Consider the following 14,966-nt stretch of genomic DNA (forward strand, 5'->3'; position numbering starts at 1 on the left):
TGTTGATGTCTACCAGAGGACTTGGACAACTCTCCTCTTGAAATAAAGCCTCACTGATTTCCATCCACTGSACCTAAGTCATAGAAGAGTCCTCTGGCTTTGAGGTGATTTGTTGAGACCTACAATCTTCTATTTGAGTAATTATGTAGCATGAGATCCTCTGATCTCACTGGTTGAGGCTTTCCAAACCACAAGTCGCTGTCAGAGTTCCTCACAAACACCATGCAGTTTTAAAAAGGCCTGCTTATCGGCCACAGACACCAAAACAGCGCTCCCAAATTTATCTGGCTTTGTCACTGTTAGAGCAGTTCCTAAGGGTGCAGCCAAAAATCAAAAAGTTTTAGCCACAAAGCAATGAAGTAGGAAAGTATGGTAAATTGCTATTTAGAGCAACCCTTGCAACACTTCCACGGTGGTTATTCTGGATGTAACCTCCTTCTGCCAGTTTAACCAGCACACACTGTTCCTAGATCTTCACATGCTCTCTCCTCTTTAACTCAAGACACAACATGGTCTCCTTACAGTCCTAAGCAACCTGCCAGCAGTCCTAAGGCTGGAAGTAAAAATCCTTTCAGCTATTGCCAAGCTTGTAGACCTGTTAAACGCATTCCTTCTCCAGGAGGTTCACGTTGTCTGCTTCTTGCTACACGAGAAAGGAACTGGGCTCCCAGTTGCTGCAATCAGTGCTCTGCTCCAYGCAGGCTGCTGATAGAGAGGGAACAGAGCACCCTGGAGGCCACGCAGGGGAAAAATGTACGACCAACCTATTTAATGCCGGTACCCATGGAGTCAAGGGCTAAACCCACTAATGCCCACCACCAGGGATCCACTAGGCAGCTGCCAGTCACAGCTCCAGCTAAGGGTTTCAGATGCCACAGCACCAGCACTTACACAGCAGCCTGGGATTACCAGACTCCGGCATGGTCTGCACAGGGTATATTTGCTGCTTCCGTCTCCCCAATTTAGATTCTTGCTGCAGCRTTTCACACAAGCCAGGGCACAATGACAGAAAGAGTTAGTTACAGCTCCCTTCAAGGCATGGAAGTGACCAACGCTTTATCGACTGCACTTCTGCTGCAAACAGACAGGAACTGTTCCCTCAATTAATGTAACAAACACACAGATACACATGCAGTGTCATTCACAGCCACTTCTGGATGCCTGCTCATTAACCTCGGGGCAGAGGAAAGGGAGAAAGAATCTCACTTTGATAGACAAATCCCTRTCTAGCGTTTTCCCTTTACTGGGGCTTTTTGCTTTCTTACAAATTCTTTCATTGGGGATTTCAAGCACTTGTATATAGGATGTCAGGGAAAACGCAGGTTACAGGATCTGCACAGGTTACACAAAAGACACGGACGCCTTACAGAAGATACGCGGGTGCGGAGGAGAGAGGCATGCAGAGAAGCAGGTGTGCGCAGCAAACACCTACCCTGGAAGACAGAGTGCTCTGGGACTGAAGGGGACAAGAAGGTGGCTATGTTTCTTCTTCATGTCTGCTGTGGGGCTAAAAATGCAGTAGACAGCAGAACATGAAAGAGAAACAGGGAACTGCTGACATGGTTACTGGCTCTCCTGAACCCTTTTTCCCCTCGTGCTCCTCAAGCCCAAGCAAGGAAGGGGAACTGTTCTTTACCAAAAGCTGGGAGCCCACCAGCATCTATCATTCTCACAGTCCGTTGGGGCAACAGGCAGGAAGGTCATGCAGAACTGCTCTACCTACCCCCAAGATCCCAGAAAGCAGCAGCAGCCACCATCCAAACCAACAGCAGCAGATGGGTGGGACAGGTCAGGAGCTCTGGTTTAAGCCCCCACCCTTTCACCTAATCGGCCTGAACCCAGCCTAAAGCCTTGGCACCTCCCGTTTACGAGGCCTCAAGTCACTCGGCCCCCTCCTTGGTGCTGTGCAGCATCTCACAAGCTGCCTATCCCACYAGCCTGCTGAAGAGGTACCTACGAACTAGTGAGTAGGTCTCATCTCCTCAGACTTTTGGACAGCACAGGGGCGTCTCTGAAATTCCTACAACCGGCTGCCTTCTCGCTATTGCCAGTGTCAGATGCCTCGGCCGCAGCTGGAAGACAGACAGGCATCTGCCATGATTCTGCTAACTCCACCCCTTCCCACTTGCGGAGAGGTGCCATAGCAAGGGAGTGGAGGAAGCATGGCCCAAGGAGGGCACAGCACATATTAGCTCAATGCAGGTTCCTGCTTACTGTGAGCTACGACTAGTTACCTGCCTGGGCTCCACCGAGATCTGCCTCTGCCAAAACCGGCAGCAAACTACCGATCGGGATAAAGGCAGAGCCTATGTCCCTAAAGCAAGAGACTCTCCTACTCCCAAACCCCAGTCACTCCTTATGAGGGAAAAGGACCACAACCGCAAGGAACACCTGACACGGCACACTCTATCCTTGTTCACACTCACAGTTACAATCCAGTTGCACACGCCACGGGCGGACATTCGCAGTAATCAAGCTGTTTAGTATTACGAACAAAACACACAAGGAAGCACAGCGCTTCATTTGTATAGGCCCCGCACAAGTTGCRGCAGGACAATTTCAAACGATCAAGACTGAGCTTTTTACAAGCTACAACAGCTGAAGGCTCCTTCAACAGTACTTGGGTGACCAGTTTTGAAGCCATCTTGATATCCAGGCCCCATCTGTGGGAACGAGAAATCTCAGCTCAAACACTACTCAAATAGCRGTGTCTTCTAGGGGAGCATCCGCGTGCCAAGTGGAGTTTTTCAAATACGTTAAAATCAATTCAGGGCAATACAACCGACTGAGGGCATCTCRAGGGAGCTACCTTTGGCACCACTTAAGGGAGAGCATTTAAATTCTTCCAAAATTCACACAGACCAAAGCTGTGCCTGGGCAGTTTAATAACAAAGACAGATGGAGCAGGAACATCTTGTCATTTTGGACTGTTGCAGCATGCTGCATTTTATGCCTACATTGGAGATGCTACAGCCACTCCTCACAGGCCACTTGCTGTCATCCACAATTTGCAGAGCAAACCACGTTCACCCTTTTCCATCTGAAAAGCATTACAGTAGGGAACAGCTTGAAAAGGAACTCCACACAAAACAAACAGAAGAGAGGCATGACAGCTGCCAGCACTGAATTAAATGCCGAAGAAAACCAACAGTAGCAGAATCCTGAAGATCCAGCAGCTTTCTGCGCCAGGGACACGGTGAATGACCAATACAGGCAGAAGACTGAAAAAACATCCCAAATTTGTATTAAAAAAAACAAAACAGGCAGCAAAGGCTTAAACTGACTTTCAGAAAGGATGGGTTCATTAAAACAGAGCAGGATTAAAATGTTTGCATACYATTTGATTTCTAAACGCTCTAACATGCCAGAAAAAAGCAAAACAAGAAAACCCCTCCTACTTCGCAAGTCAAGGCACTGCACAACACAGAGGAAGGCACAGCTGCTTCCCCAAAGGAGACAACACGATGTGGCAGGCAGCCTGCTATATGGGAGACGGAAAAAAGGCCATAACCAAAAGGTGTGCAATAGGCACGCTGTTCACAGCTCTGACCTGTTCTTACAGCATCACATCACCAAAAAGTCTCCCGAAGAAAGCATACAATGCAAGGACTGGACAGATTAGGGAGGTACCGTGTTCTGCAGAGCARCACAGCAAACATCTTCCAAGAAGAAGCAATCTGCTCCGACCAACAGCACAACCCCAGGATTTGCATGGAAGTGTTTCATGAAGAACCATGATAAGAGGTAAGGACAGCTGAGGAAGAATTGCAGTATTTAAAGACAATAAACAGACAGAAATTGAAGGAACAGATAGGAATAAATTATGGGGCACTGAAGGATTTGGATCCTGCCATGATCCTGGAAGACTAACTGGCTAGACTAGACTAGACTGGCCACAGCTGCAACTGTGCAAGCAACCAGAGAGCAGAGTCACTGCAGTGTGGTGAAGAGTGCAGACACTATAGGAACAGAGAGGTTGGGAGAGCAGAGATGACAGGTCTGATAAGAATTCTGGCATATCACCCTTCAAAAAGGCAGACAAAACCAGGAAAGCAAATCACATCATGTGGGGTTAGGGCATGGTCCCATGGCACGACCACAAAGTCAACAAACCACAGCTTTTCTGATTCTGACTTGAGGCTACAAAGGGAGAAGATCAGACAAGTAGCTGCAGAGTCCAAGGAGAAGGAAGCATACGTGTGATAGGCATGGCAAATCCGGAACATGAGAGCTGAAGCTGAGACACAAATGGAAGGGGAGAGYCAGTGCTTTGGCAGAGGGAGGCCTGGTGACAAAAGGAACGCACAGAATATCTACAAAAGGGGAAAAAACAAGGCTGTGACAGAGCCTGCAGATTCCAGTAACTCCAAGCGGTCAGGTTCTTGCTTGGTCTGATTTTATCCGCTTATGCCTTTACAGTTCACAGCCCATAGGAAAAGACATTCCTCTTCAGCAGGAGAAAGGAATTTTTTCTTTGTCACAAGCTGCGTAATTACACTCTTCTGCTCCTCCCGTTGCCAAACCAGCTCTGCAAGGGAATCTTGCTTATCAAAGGAGAAAAGCTCTCAAGATACGAAGGGGAAAACAGAGATACTGGAGATCACACATGCCTGAAACCTTCCCACATCTTTACATCAGGCTGCGCAGATCCGGGCTTCGACAACATCAAGGCCCAGCACATTTATTCAGGCAGATGTCCTTTATCACTGTGTCCCCACCTCAGTAACTCTTGCCATTTTCCCTACRGTCTCCTAGCACCACAGTTCCTCGACATTCCCCACACAAGCTACCATCAGCCCTTCCGAAGCCAGGAGAGTGYTCTAGGCAGCTGATACCAGGTGGGCAAAAGGCAGCATGCACTGAGCTCATCAGCCATCTGCAGGCCAAACGCAGCAGAGATGCTGAGCTTGTGCTGCAGCGGAGGTGACAGTTTGGGTCTYCTTTCTGCCCAGTTATCAGCACTCGCTGAATTTTCTGGATCGCATCTTTGAGCACAGTAACACTAATTCATCCTTTCCGACCGCTGGAAATCCCTTGCCAAATTTGACCAAGGTGAAAGACATGAACGCAGCCCATGCCATCCACTTTTGTTAGGAAATTAAACTAAGAAGTCAGCTTGGCCTTCACATAAGCAGCAGTACAGCAATCTAGGGATCAATACACAAAACAAGGAGGCGCGGGACAGAATTGGGCAAGCAGAGTTTAAACGCACGGCTTGATTTGATAGTAAACCTGAAGCAGAACGTAAGAAAGCTTTGATCTTTAATCTCTAGTAATTATTTCCTTTCATAAAAGAGAAATAATATTAAAATCAAGACATACAAGCCTACAGCAAAAGAGTAGTCAATCAAAGCAGGCTCTAGAGGATGAGAACTCTTGACCAGCCCATGACCAGACACAGGAAATGGTTTTGCTCTGCCTTCCACATTTACCTGGCTCATCAGYGCCAGCGAAAAAGCGAGAGCAAATCCGGAAGAAAAGCTACTCCTGCCACAATCTAAGAAATCAAGGTAACAAGCTAACGCTTTTCAGGTGATTCTGAACTGGCAACACTTGYTGCTGCTGTGCTTTTACCTTCTCAACAAACATCTTGTGGCAATTCCCTTCTGAAGGAGCTGGAAATAAAGCAGGAAATTGCCAATCCAGTTGTTCATATCATTCCACAACTTGTTCATCATCCACTCGGGGAAAAAAAAAAAAAAAAAGGCATTCCCAGGCAAGTGGTCTGCCAGAGCCGCACTTGAACAGGCCCTTGCTTCAAGAAGCAAATCCCAAGAAAGGAAAGCTGAAGCAACAGTTAAAAAATAATAACAAAACACATACACTCCCCATACGACAGGCCATTATTTCTGACTTAGTTGGAAACATCTAATTCCCACGCTACAGAGGCTCACCCAGATGAGATTTATTCACTTACACTAACAACAGAGGTCTTCGCATGGATTAGATTATGGCAAAGCATTTGATTTACATTACGTCAGTGGCTAAGGAGACCGTACTGATAGGAAGCAATCATTCAGCAAGTAGCTCACGGACTTAATTCCAGTGTTAGCAGTGATGTTGCTGGCTTTTGTTACCTACTAGCATGTGGAAATCATCTGGAATCTAGTGTTAAGACGAGCTAATGATTAAAGACAAGATGCAGAGCAGGAGAAAGTAGCTGCAGCTTGTCTGCTTCACAGCAGGACATGGTCAGAGCTCCCTACATTAAAATACTTCCCATTTTAGACCACTGAATTTCTGCCCTCACAGATGCAAGGCTTCCCTGAAGTGAATTTCATTCGGGTAATTTCTTTAGTTACAGATTCCACCCTTTCCTTCTCATGCTGCAAGAATTACCATGCCAAAACAGCCTAAACCGATACCTTGCACCAATCACAATAAACACACTGAATCAACTTTGTATCCAACGAGAGCAACAAGAGACATCCAGAGTTTAGCAGGTACGTTGCCGGGGCACTAAGCCAGCCTCCGCCAGATGCCGCGTGGACCCGCATCCCCTATCCCCCCCCCTCCCCGGGGCTCCCCCGCTTCTTGCTGCGGCGCCAGCCCCACCCGCGGCGCGCCGCAGCGGCAGCGCTGCCGTCCCAGCACCCCCTGGCGGCACAGTGACAGCACCCCGCTCGCGGCTCGCCGGCGTGTGCCGTGGTCCCGCAGGGACACGGCCGCGGGATCCACTGCCACCACCCGCGGGGGGGGGGGGAGGGATGGAGCACCCTCCTTCCGCCACCGTTCGGGTATCCCGCTGCTCTCCTCGCTGTTGCTCCGTAAGGCCTTCGGCCCAGCTAGAACGGGACAGCCGCGCTCCCCCAATACTCAAACACTGCCCAAAACACGAGTCTTTTCCTTAAGTAACGCCATCAATCATCCATCAATCGGTGCAGCCCCCTTCTGAACCCACGTGAGCTTTCACGGATAAGGAGCCCGCAGCTGAACTCCTCACCACGTGACACGCGAAGCGTCTCATTTTGGTGTGCCTCTACCGTCTATTTTCATTGCCGTCTTCCCAGTTTGCACTGGAAGAGACAAAAGGAAAGTGGCACCCACCCGCCCTCGCCACGTAACTCTCCAGGATTCCACTGTATCCTCCCTCTCTGCTTTCCCCAAAAAGCCCGAGGGTTTTGCATTAGGAACAACTAAATAGGCATTCCAGACCTCCGAACATCCTTGCCACCCTTCTCTGAACCTTTTCCACTTCTCCTACACCCTTTTAGAGAAGAGGGGACCAGGACCACACAGAGTATGGAACATCTACATGCACCATAGATTTATTTATAAGGTGGTGTAACAAATGCTCTCCGACTCATTCTCTTTCCTCCTGATTCCTAATACTCAGTATGCTTTTTTTGACCACTGCTGAGCTCTAAGCTGACATCTTCCCTAATTCCAGGTTCTTTCTGAGACTAGATCCTATTTGGCACAGGCTACACCTGTGGAGTGAAGCACATGAACTTCAGTGGACACAAGGGCTATTCCAGGCCAGACTGGGTGAGATGAGCCTTACCCAAGGCTAGGAGACGTTAGTCCCAACCACTGACAGCCTGTGGGGCTTTCAAAGGAGCACTTTGCTTTCTCTAGCTCTCCATTACCTCTGAAATCCGAGGAATTCAGAAGAGCTGCAGTACGGTAGGGTAGGTAGGGTATGTCAGCTCACAGGCTCTATCATCCTGAATCTGAGCATCCTATGGCTGGCAGTGGACAAAACAGACACAGGAACACAACAGTGGAGTGAAACATCTCTTCCAGCTTCAGACTAAGAGTCATCATTTCCCTCTCTAAACTCCTGGCGTTGGAATAAAAAGATGACAGGAACCAAGAGTCACCTCACATACCCCAGAAAAAAAAGGAGAAGAACACTTTGCCATGAGCATTGATACCTTCACAGCTGGACAAAAGGTGAAGAGCTTCTGCCAAAGATGCGCTGAGACCCAACACCACATGGGTGAAGAGGAAGGAACCACACAAGCAAAAGCCAAAGAGGCACAAAGAAAGGATACAGAGAAAGCAGGGAGCCAGAACGGGCATATGAGGCATGGAAGGAAGAGCCCAAGGAACCTGGGAGAAGGAGCCAAGCAGAGGCACCCTCACAGTCAACTGCTCATCCCAAGCAGAGAAAGAAAAAGAGACAAGATAGGGAAGGGAGCTCCACGACCCTCCAGGTATTCCAAGGCAGCCCAACAGAAGCAGGCCAGGCTGGCTCTTGCCGGCTAACCCCACCACCTCCCACCAGGCCAGATGCAACTTCTGTCCCCGCACCACATTCTGTGAAGCTATGCTTTCCAGGTCTCTTCTCCTCATCCAGCCAGCCAAAATCCCCTCTTGAGGAGTGAAAGAACACACTGACAAGTAGAGCTAACATGCCAACATCACCACTTCTTCTTCCTTACTTTTCCAGCACCAAGCAAACTCTCAACCCTGGGCATCCTTCCGGCAGCTCCCAGTCTCAGAACTCCAGAAGTAGCAGAGAGCATTCCAGCATGCACCATCTCTGTATTACAGCTCTGCCAAGACAACAATCAGGCCCCAGCTCAAGCAGGAAACCAAAACATGAAAGCCCACTGGAGCAAGGAACAGAGAAAGGACAGCAGAAGGAAGGTAGAACGGGTTACCAGGAATCATCTGAGACAGACACCTCTGATCAAGCTGAAATGCCACGGAAACACAACCAAGGAGCAAAGTGCTGGCTTTCTGCGAATTACAGCTCCAAAAGCAAAGGAATGCAGGGTAGAGAGAGAGATAACAGTTCCAAAAGCAGTAGCTACTAACTGGATTTGATAACCTAGCAGAGTGTTTCCTGCCAGGTCCAAATCCTGAGACTCCCTTCTTTCACTCACGCCCTGCAGGCCCATTTCAACTCACACATGTTTTACTGGCTGTCTCTAAAGCGTTCCACAGTACAAAGCCAGATTTTACACAAATCACAGAGATACCAGCAATCCTAAAGAGCGTTAAGCTTTGTGAGCTATACACACGAGGAGAACAAATATATCAGATTTCTCAACTGCCACATAGCATCTTTGACAGAGGAAAAAAAAAAATCTTCTTCAGCTGCGAAAAGCATGGGAGAGTAAGCCTACCTACAGTCTGCCAACTTGACCTTCTCAGTGCTTGAAAAGCAAGTGGGAGAGAAACACTTCTTTGTCTTTCTATTAAATCCTAAAATAACAATGTGTAGGAGAATCCTACCCTCCTGCCCTATGCAATGAGCAAAGGGGAGGATGGGGCGAGGAAGGGGGAAAATCAAGTTGAATTTCCTGCTGAACAGGCTCTCCACTGACCAGAGATCCCTGGAGACAAAGCATGTCTGCCTAGAATATCTCGTGTAACGCCAGGATGTCTGTCACTGTATGCACAGCCTAGTCACAGTTCACTGAATTAACACAAAAAAGTGAATCGATTTCCATAATGAAAAAGCCTCCACATGACTCCACAGTTATACAAGATGAAAGGGCTTGGGAAAGATTAAAAAAAAATCAAATCACTTTTTGCCTCGTTGAACTGCAGTTTTGAGCCCCCATACTATCAGCAAAAAGGAAAAGCGTGAGGGAGCACAAAGCGTCGGGGGCAGCACATCGCTGTCTGCAAGAAGCCAGAACGCAGCCTCGAGGGAGGGTTAAACATTGCCAGGCACTGCACATCTGCATCAGCAGCACTGCACAGGGACCAGCAGCACAGGTCTATTTATAAACCAGACATGTACAGCTGTAGCCTACAATGAAAGGCTAGGATTGCAGGCTGTCAGCCTTCAACAACACGTTGTCTAATTTAATTAAAGAGATGGCCATGTTCACGTGCACGCACACACGTCCTTTTCCCAACAGAGTTACGAACAAGGAGCTCGGTATTTTGAAAACAACGCCATTTCACAAAGGTTTCTATGCAGAGGACACGCATCTCAGGCAAATGTGTCCTCACGCAACCTTCCCATTCCCTCACTCCACGGCTCAAATGGGATTGATGGGCTACTGCTGCTACAGCTCACCATCACTCAGCCCTCGGGCCATTGGTGGGTTTGTTTATAGCCCTGGCTGTATGGTGCAGGAAGGCAAAGTCACTGCAGCAGTATTCATCTGCGTCGACAGAATAAATTAATTTGGTTGGCAAAAGTAGGTATTTGGGAGTCACAGACACCGAGAAACAGACTCCTGCGCCCTGACAGATTGTCAGTGCCATCAGTTCCCATTTAGAGAGGGGGAACAGTTTCAAGTACAAAGCTCTTTCTTCCACTATGCAGCTAAAGGGAATCTCTCTTTATTGCGGGACTAGAACCAAAAGCTGCATCATCTCCTTCTGGTTCCCTGTCTCACTCAAGATGCTTCTTTCCGCAGGCTAAGGCCTGAAATCAAGCTCACTGGCAACATATCTATTATCTTCAGAGACAGCTCCTGACCACAGACAATAAAAAATAAATTTAAAAAATGGAGCTTCTCATCACCACAACTCAGACTCAGTCCTTTGAGTCTGTGCTGGCTCAAAGCAAGAACAGTTGGAGAGCTACTTGGCTGGCGTTGCTGGCCACTCTAGCTCAGGTAGGGATACAGCTGCAGCACTGGAGACAGACCCCAGAAATCCTGATAAAGGCCAAGTACCAGTACAGCCCCTCTTCCCCTCCACCCACATTTTCCTTGTTTTATATTGCGTAATAATTAGCTCCGCTTTATTAATTTCACAATGTTGGAAATTTTTCACGTAGTTTCCATCAACCAGCAACACCAGTAAAATCTTATAAATCCCTCCCTGCCACATCAGCAACAGAAACCCTGCAGAGGGGCAACCACAACCACTACTGAGGGTGGGACAGCCATACTGAACTTCTCCCCTCCAGCACTGCTGGTCCACACAGGGTGGGACAAGTCCAGGAGAACCCCGCTGCTTTGGCCCGGAGAGTCCGGTTGCTGGCGAGCTGGAGCTCTCTTGTCCAGAAGCCTCTGAGCTGGGAGCCCAGTAACAACAAAGGACCGGAGGGGAGAACTGGCTGCCACGGGTAAAGCAGCGATGAGGCGCAACAAGGACAAGCAGCCTGGACAGGACAGACAAAGCCTCCACAACTTGCTGGCACAGTATGGGGCATGAATGGCTGCTGCCTAAAGAGGCAAAAGCAGCGTAGGGAAAGCCTGGAGATCAGGTCACAGCCTGGGCTCTGCTCTCCCAAGCCTCTCGGGGCCAGGAGCCTTGGGCTGCACAGGGACAGCCCGCACACGGGGGCTCCAACCGCACAGTACAGTCCAGCAGCAGTCGCACGCAGCCTGAAGCTAGCTTCCCACCTAGGGAGCATTGAGCACATACGGAGCATTCACGGCTTGCTGCCTCCTCCTCCGACTGGAAATCCCTTTTAAAAGCTCCCGCAGGAACACAGGAAGGTCACAGTTGGGCCAGCATTCACCAGGTTCAGTCCTCCTGCATTCGTTTGGACAGTCACTACCAGGCCAAACGCTGCAAATACAGTCCCAACATAACTGAGGCAAACAGGCCTTTGCTCACGACATAATGCAGCACTTAAAAAGCAACAGCTCAGCAAACTGTGTATTTTTATCCTGCGTTAACTGCACGATTTCTGTCCTGATAACCACCCAACAGAAGGAGTGTTACAAGTAAAAAGGCATGCTGCAGAACAGATGGCTTTCCCAGGCACACCTTGATAGCACGTGCTCAGGCAGGAGGCAGTTCCAGACCAGCCGCACATCACGGAGGGTGCCCTAGTACGACAGACTTTACGGACCCTAAGTCCCAGTACCCTGACCAAGTGACCACAGTACCTGCCAACCCACCTGGCTGGACACGCACAGCCTCTCCCTCAGGCTAGTGAACCCCTGCAGATACCTACAGAGCCACCACGCCGCCTCTCACCTGTTCTGGATGAAATGATGCTTCTGGAGTCCAAATCCAGTTTTTTCACCAGAGTATCAGGATCAATCTGCAGCCCAGAGAAGACATCAGACGACGCAAAGTCCCAGTCCTTATGCAAAAGAAACATTAAGCAGCAGTCAGTATCAACACCACCTTTCAGTGCAATCAATACTCATTAAAATATAGATATAGATATAGAGAGAGATATATAAAGCCCAGTACCATCCAGACAGGACCGGAGGGGTGCACACTCCAATGGCAAAGTGCAGGTACCTCTCCTGAGCAGGCAGGCATAACTAAGCCACCTCACCGGCCTGGCCTTCCAAGGCTCTTTTATTCAGGAGATGAACCGAAAGTCTCAGAAAGACAGACCCTCACGTTTTCACAGTTCTGGAACCCCAAACTGTTATTATTTTTAGCACATTTCTATTACAATCCAATCGCATCTTACTCCATTGAATTCATATATTGCTCCTAGGAGAACTATGACTTGCAGCCTTAGGAAGAGCCAGATTTATAACAGGTATGTTAATTACCTAATGATACAGACAGGCAACAACTGAGAAGACTGGGAGTCTAAATCCTAAATCAGTGGACATTAAGCAGATTCAGTGAACAACTCATAGCAACTTACTCACTGAATCTTCAGCATCTAGTTCCTTTAGGCATGCAATACTTCAAAGCTAATGCAAAGTTGCATGAGGACTATCAGGTCTGGTTAGAAGAACTTACTATTTTAGACTAAAACGTGCCATCTCTCTCAGCACGGACACATAACACTATAGTGTTATAAAAATGGCTTTAGATAGTGCAGCCTCTTTCTCTCTCCTTACCAGGAAAGCAAGAGGCACATAAAAGTCTTCTACTACTGTTCCTGTGTCCTTACTGCAACAGAAGGGCTGGGGGAGAGGTATCCAGCTCTAACCTGAACTGCGTATTAGTAGTACAACTGGTGTAACCAGACACGGTCTAAATTTCCTAAATGATTATGTACAAACTGATGGTTCATCGCCACCTGCCACGACCTGAAATCAAAAGAAAACACTGCAAAACAAGCCAAGCAGTCCTTAACATCTCCATTCCTGATGCTCACTGATAATGATCCCCGTTGCTGCTTCCAAGTTACCCTACTGAAGGGCAGCAGAGGCACCCAGGGTACCCTCTCCCTTAACTAGCAGAGGTGGCAGCATGCTTTTATCCCTGCCACTTCCCTAAGCAGGCTCTCCTTCTTTCCACACGTGCCTGCATTAAAGGCACACAGATGTGAGATACTGGCTGATGATTCTGGGGGTGGCCAGAGCAACCATGCAGGTAGCGCTCCGGGACTTTCGCACTGCGCATGCTGGGCATTACGGGAAAGCAATGGAATTCCAAAGCTCCGGGTCGAACTGCACTATGCCAGGATGCCTTGTTTCGCCTCCCTGTCTGTTTTGAAGAGCCAGTGCCCTTTTCAGCATGCTCATACTAGCAATAATCAGTGCAAGGCTTATGCAGACTCCCACAAAACAGAGTCCTGAGGCAGCTTCAAGGCCATAACAGCAGCATCAAGGCCACAGACTTTTCTAAGAACAAAAAGGAGGAAAAATTTTCAATCTTTTGCTACTTTGAGGCTCTGTTAACTAGCACTAGCCCTGTATCACAGCACTTTAAGACGTCAAGGACCACTGCCTTAGACCTTGCTGCTAAACTAAGCCTGGAGCTGCAGAACATCTTCATGCGTTTGCCCCTTGCATGAAGAAGCAAATGAACTCTGCTGGCCTTAACAAGAGGTCAACAACTAGCCAACTTTGTGATGGTAACTTTTTAAGGTAGCATGACAAAGTCACCGTGTAAAATTTCACAGCACCCCAAAAGCATAAAAGATCTCCAAAGAGACTGACCAGGACCGCTGGTGGAACCCCAAATGTCAATCCTTCGCACTCACAGCTCAAACGAGAGGAATCAAATTCACTAGGATAGAAGAATCACTTATCTACAAACAGTCAGGAAAGACCTATTAGAAGTCAGGTCTATTATTAGCAGTGGCAAAACTAGCTGTTTACCCACGGGACCRCCACAGTCTTTGCCTTGAGACTTGTAACAGCTACATGTTCTGCTCAACCCTCATGCACACAAGGACAGAGCTTGGCGAGATATGAGGGGTTTGTCCCAAGTTCTCCACAGAAATGTTTTYGGTCTCATTCAGTAAAGAAGGGAGCAATGAAAAACTTATCACATGATACCGCTCCTTCACTGAAAACACWGTCAACCTACAAGGCAAAGTAATTAAACATCCTTGATGTTTAAGACAGTAAGATGGCGAAGCAACATAGGAACAGTCACCAACTAGTCAAATCTAAACCTTCAATAAATATTTTAAAGGCAGATAACAACCTGCTTAAGAGATCTGAAAAAAAAGAGGTCACCGATTTAGCCAAACCTAGYCTTTAGGCTAACTGACCTGCTGCACTCTTTAAGAATTATGCTTGTAGAAGTTGAAAAAATGGGACGCAACAATCCCAACAAGAAACTGAGAAGGAGGAGAGAAGGGTGAAGGGATAGCAGAACCGTCTGGTCTCTCCATGCAGCTACGCTGCACGCATGCTCCATTAAGCTCTCAGCATGGGAGCACAGAAGAAAAACTGAAGTGGATTAACTGAAAAGATGTACGGGAAAAAATAAGAGAGAAGAAAGAGAAAAGCTTATAAGGAGGAGAGGACCCTAACGCAACTCCACCTCATGGTGGACGCAGAAATCTCCTCTCGGTTCATTAACCAGCAGCAGACCCCATCCCCAGGTATCACCAGGGYCCGTGCCAAGAAAAGGGCCTCCTTCGTGAAGCGGGGCGCAGCCCAGCACACGAAGTCAGACAGGGAAAGCCCACGGAGCCGCTCGGAGAAACGCCCCGTCTCCGGCAGGCCGGAGCTCAGCGCCTCCATCGCAGGAAACGTCCCTTCAACGGCGAAGCCGAGCCGACTGCGAAACCTCGGCCCGCCGCCGCCGCCCGCCCGTCGCCTCCCCCCTGCACGCGCCGCGCCCCGCAACCGCCGCCTCCAACGGTCGCAACGGCCCGGCGCGCACCGCTCCTCGTCACGAGTCACGTGACACCCCCCCCGGTGCGGGAGGCGGGCCCCCGCGCC

General features: G+C 48.7%; 1 protein-coding gene across 4 annotated transcripts in view; it reads right to left on the reverse strand.

Annotated features, from left to right (window-relative positions):
• FAM207A (family with sequence similarity 207 member A) overlaps positions 1 to 14,556 on the reverse strand; it is a 65,928-nt gene extending 51,372 nt beyond the window's left edge. For 2 of the 4 annotated variants that reach the window (XM_026084824.1, XM_026084823.1), the window contains exons 1-2: positions 12,070 to 14,556; positions 11,848 to 11,956 (exon numbers count right to left, since the gene is read on the reverse strand). In XM_026084824.1, coding sequence (XP_025940609.1) covers positions 11,848 to 11,956; positions 12,070 to 12,141 — 181 coding nt within the window. In that variant the 5' untranslated portion in view covers positions 12,142 to 14,556. The remainder of the gene's footprint in view (positions 1 to 11,847; positions 11,957 to 12,069) is intronic. The other 2 variants (XM_026084820.1, XM_026084819.1) reach the window with 2 other exon arrangements.
• Positions 14,557 to 14,966: the final 410 nt, after the last annotated feature.

Source organism: Apteryx rowi, unplaced genomic scaffold (assembly GCF_003343035.1).
Source record: "Apteryx rowi isolate R43461 unplaced genomic scaffold, aptRow1 scaffold_650, whole genome shotgun sequence".
NCBI lineage: Eukaryota > Metazoa > Chordata > Aves > Apterygiformes > Apterygidae > Apteryx > Apteryx rowi.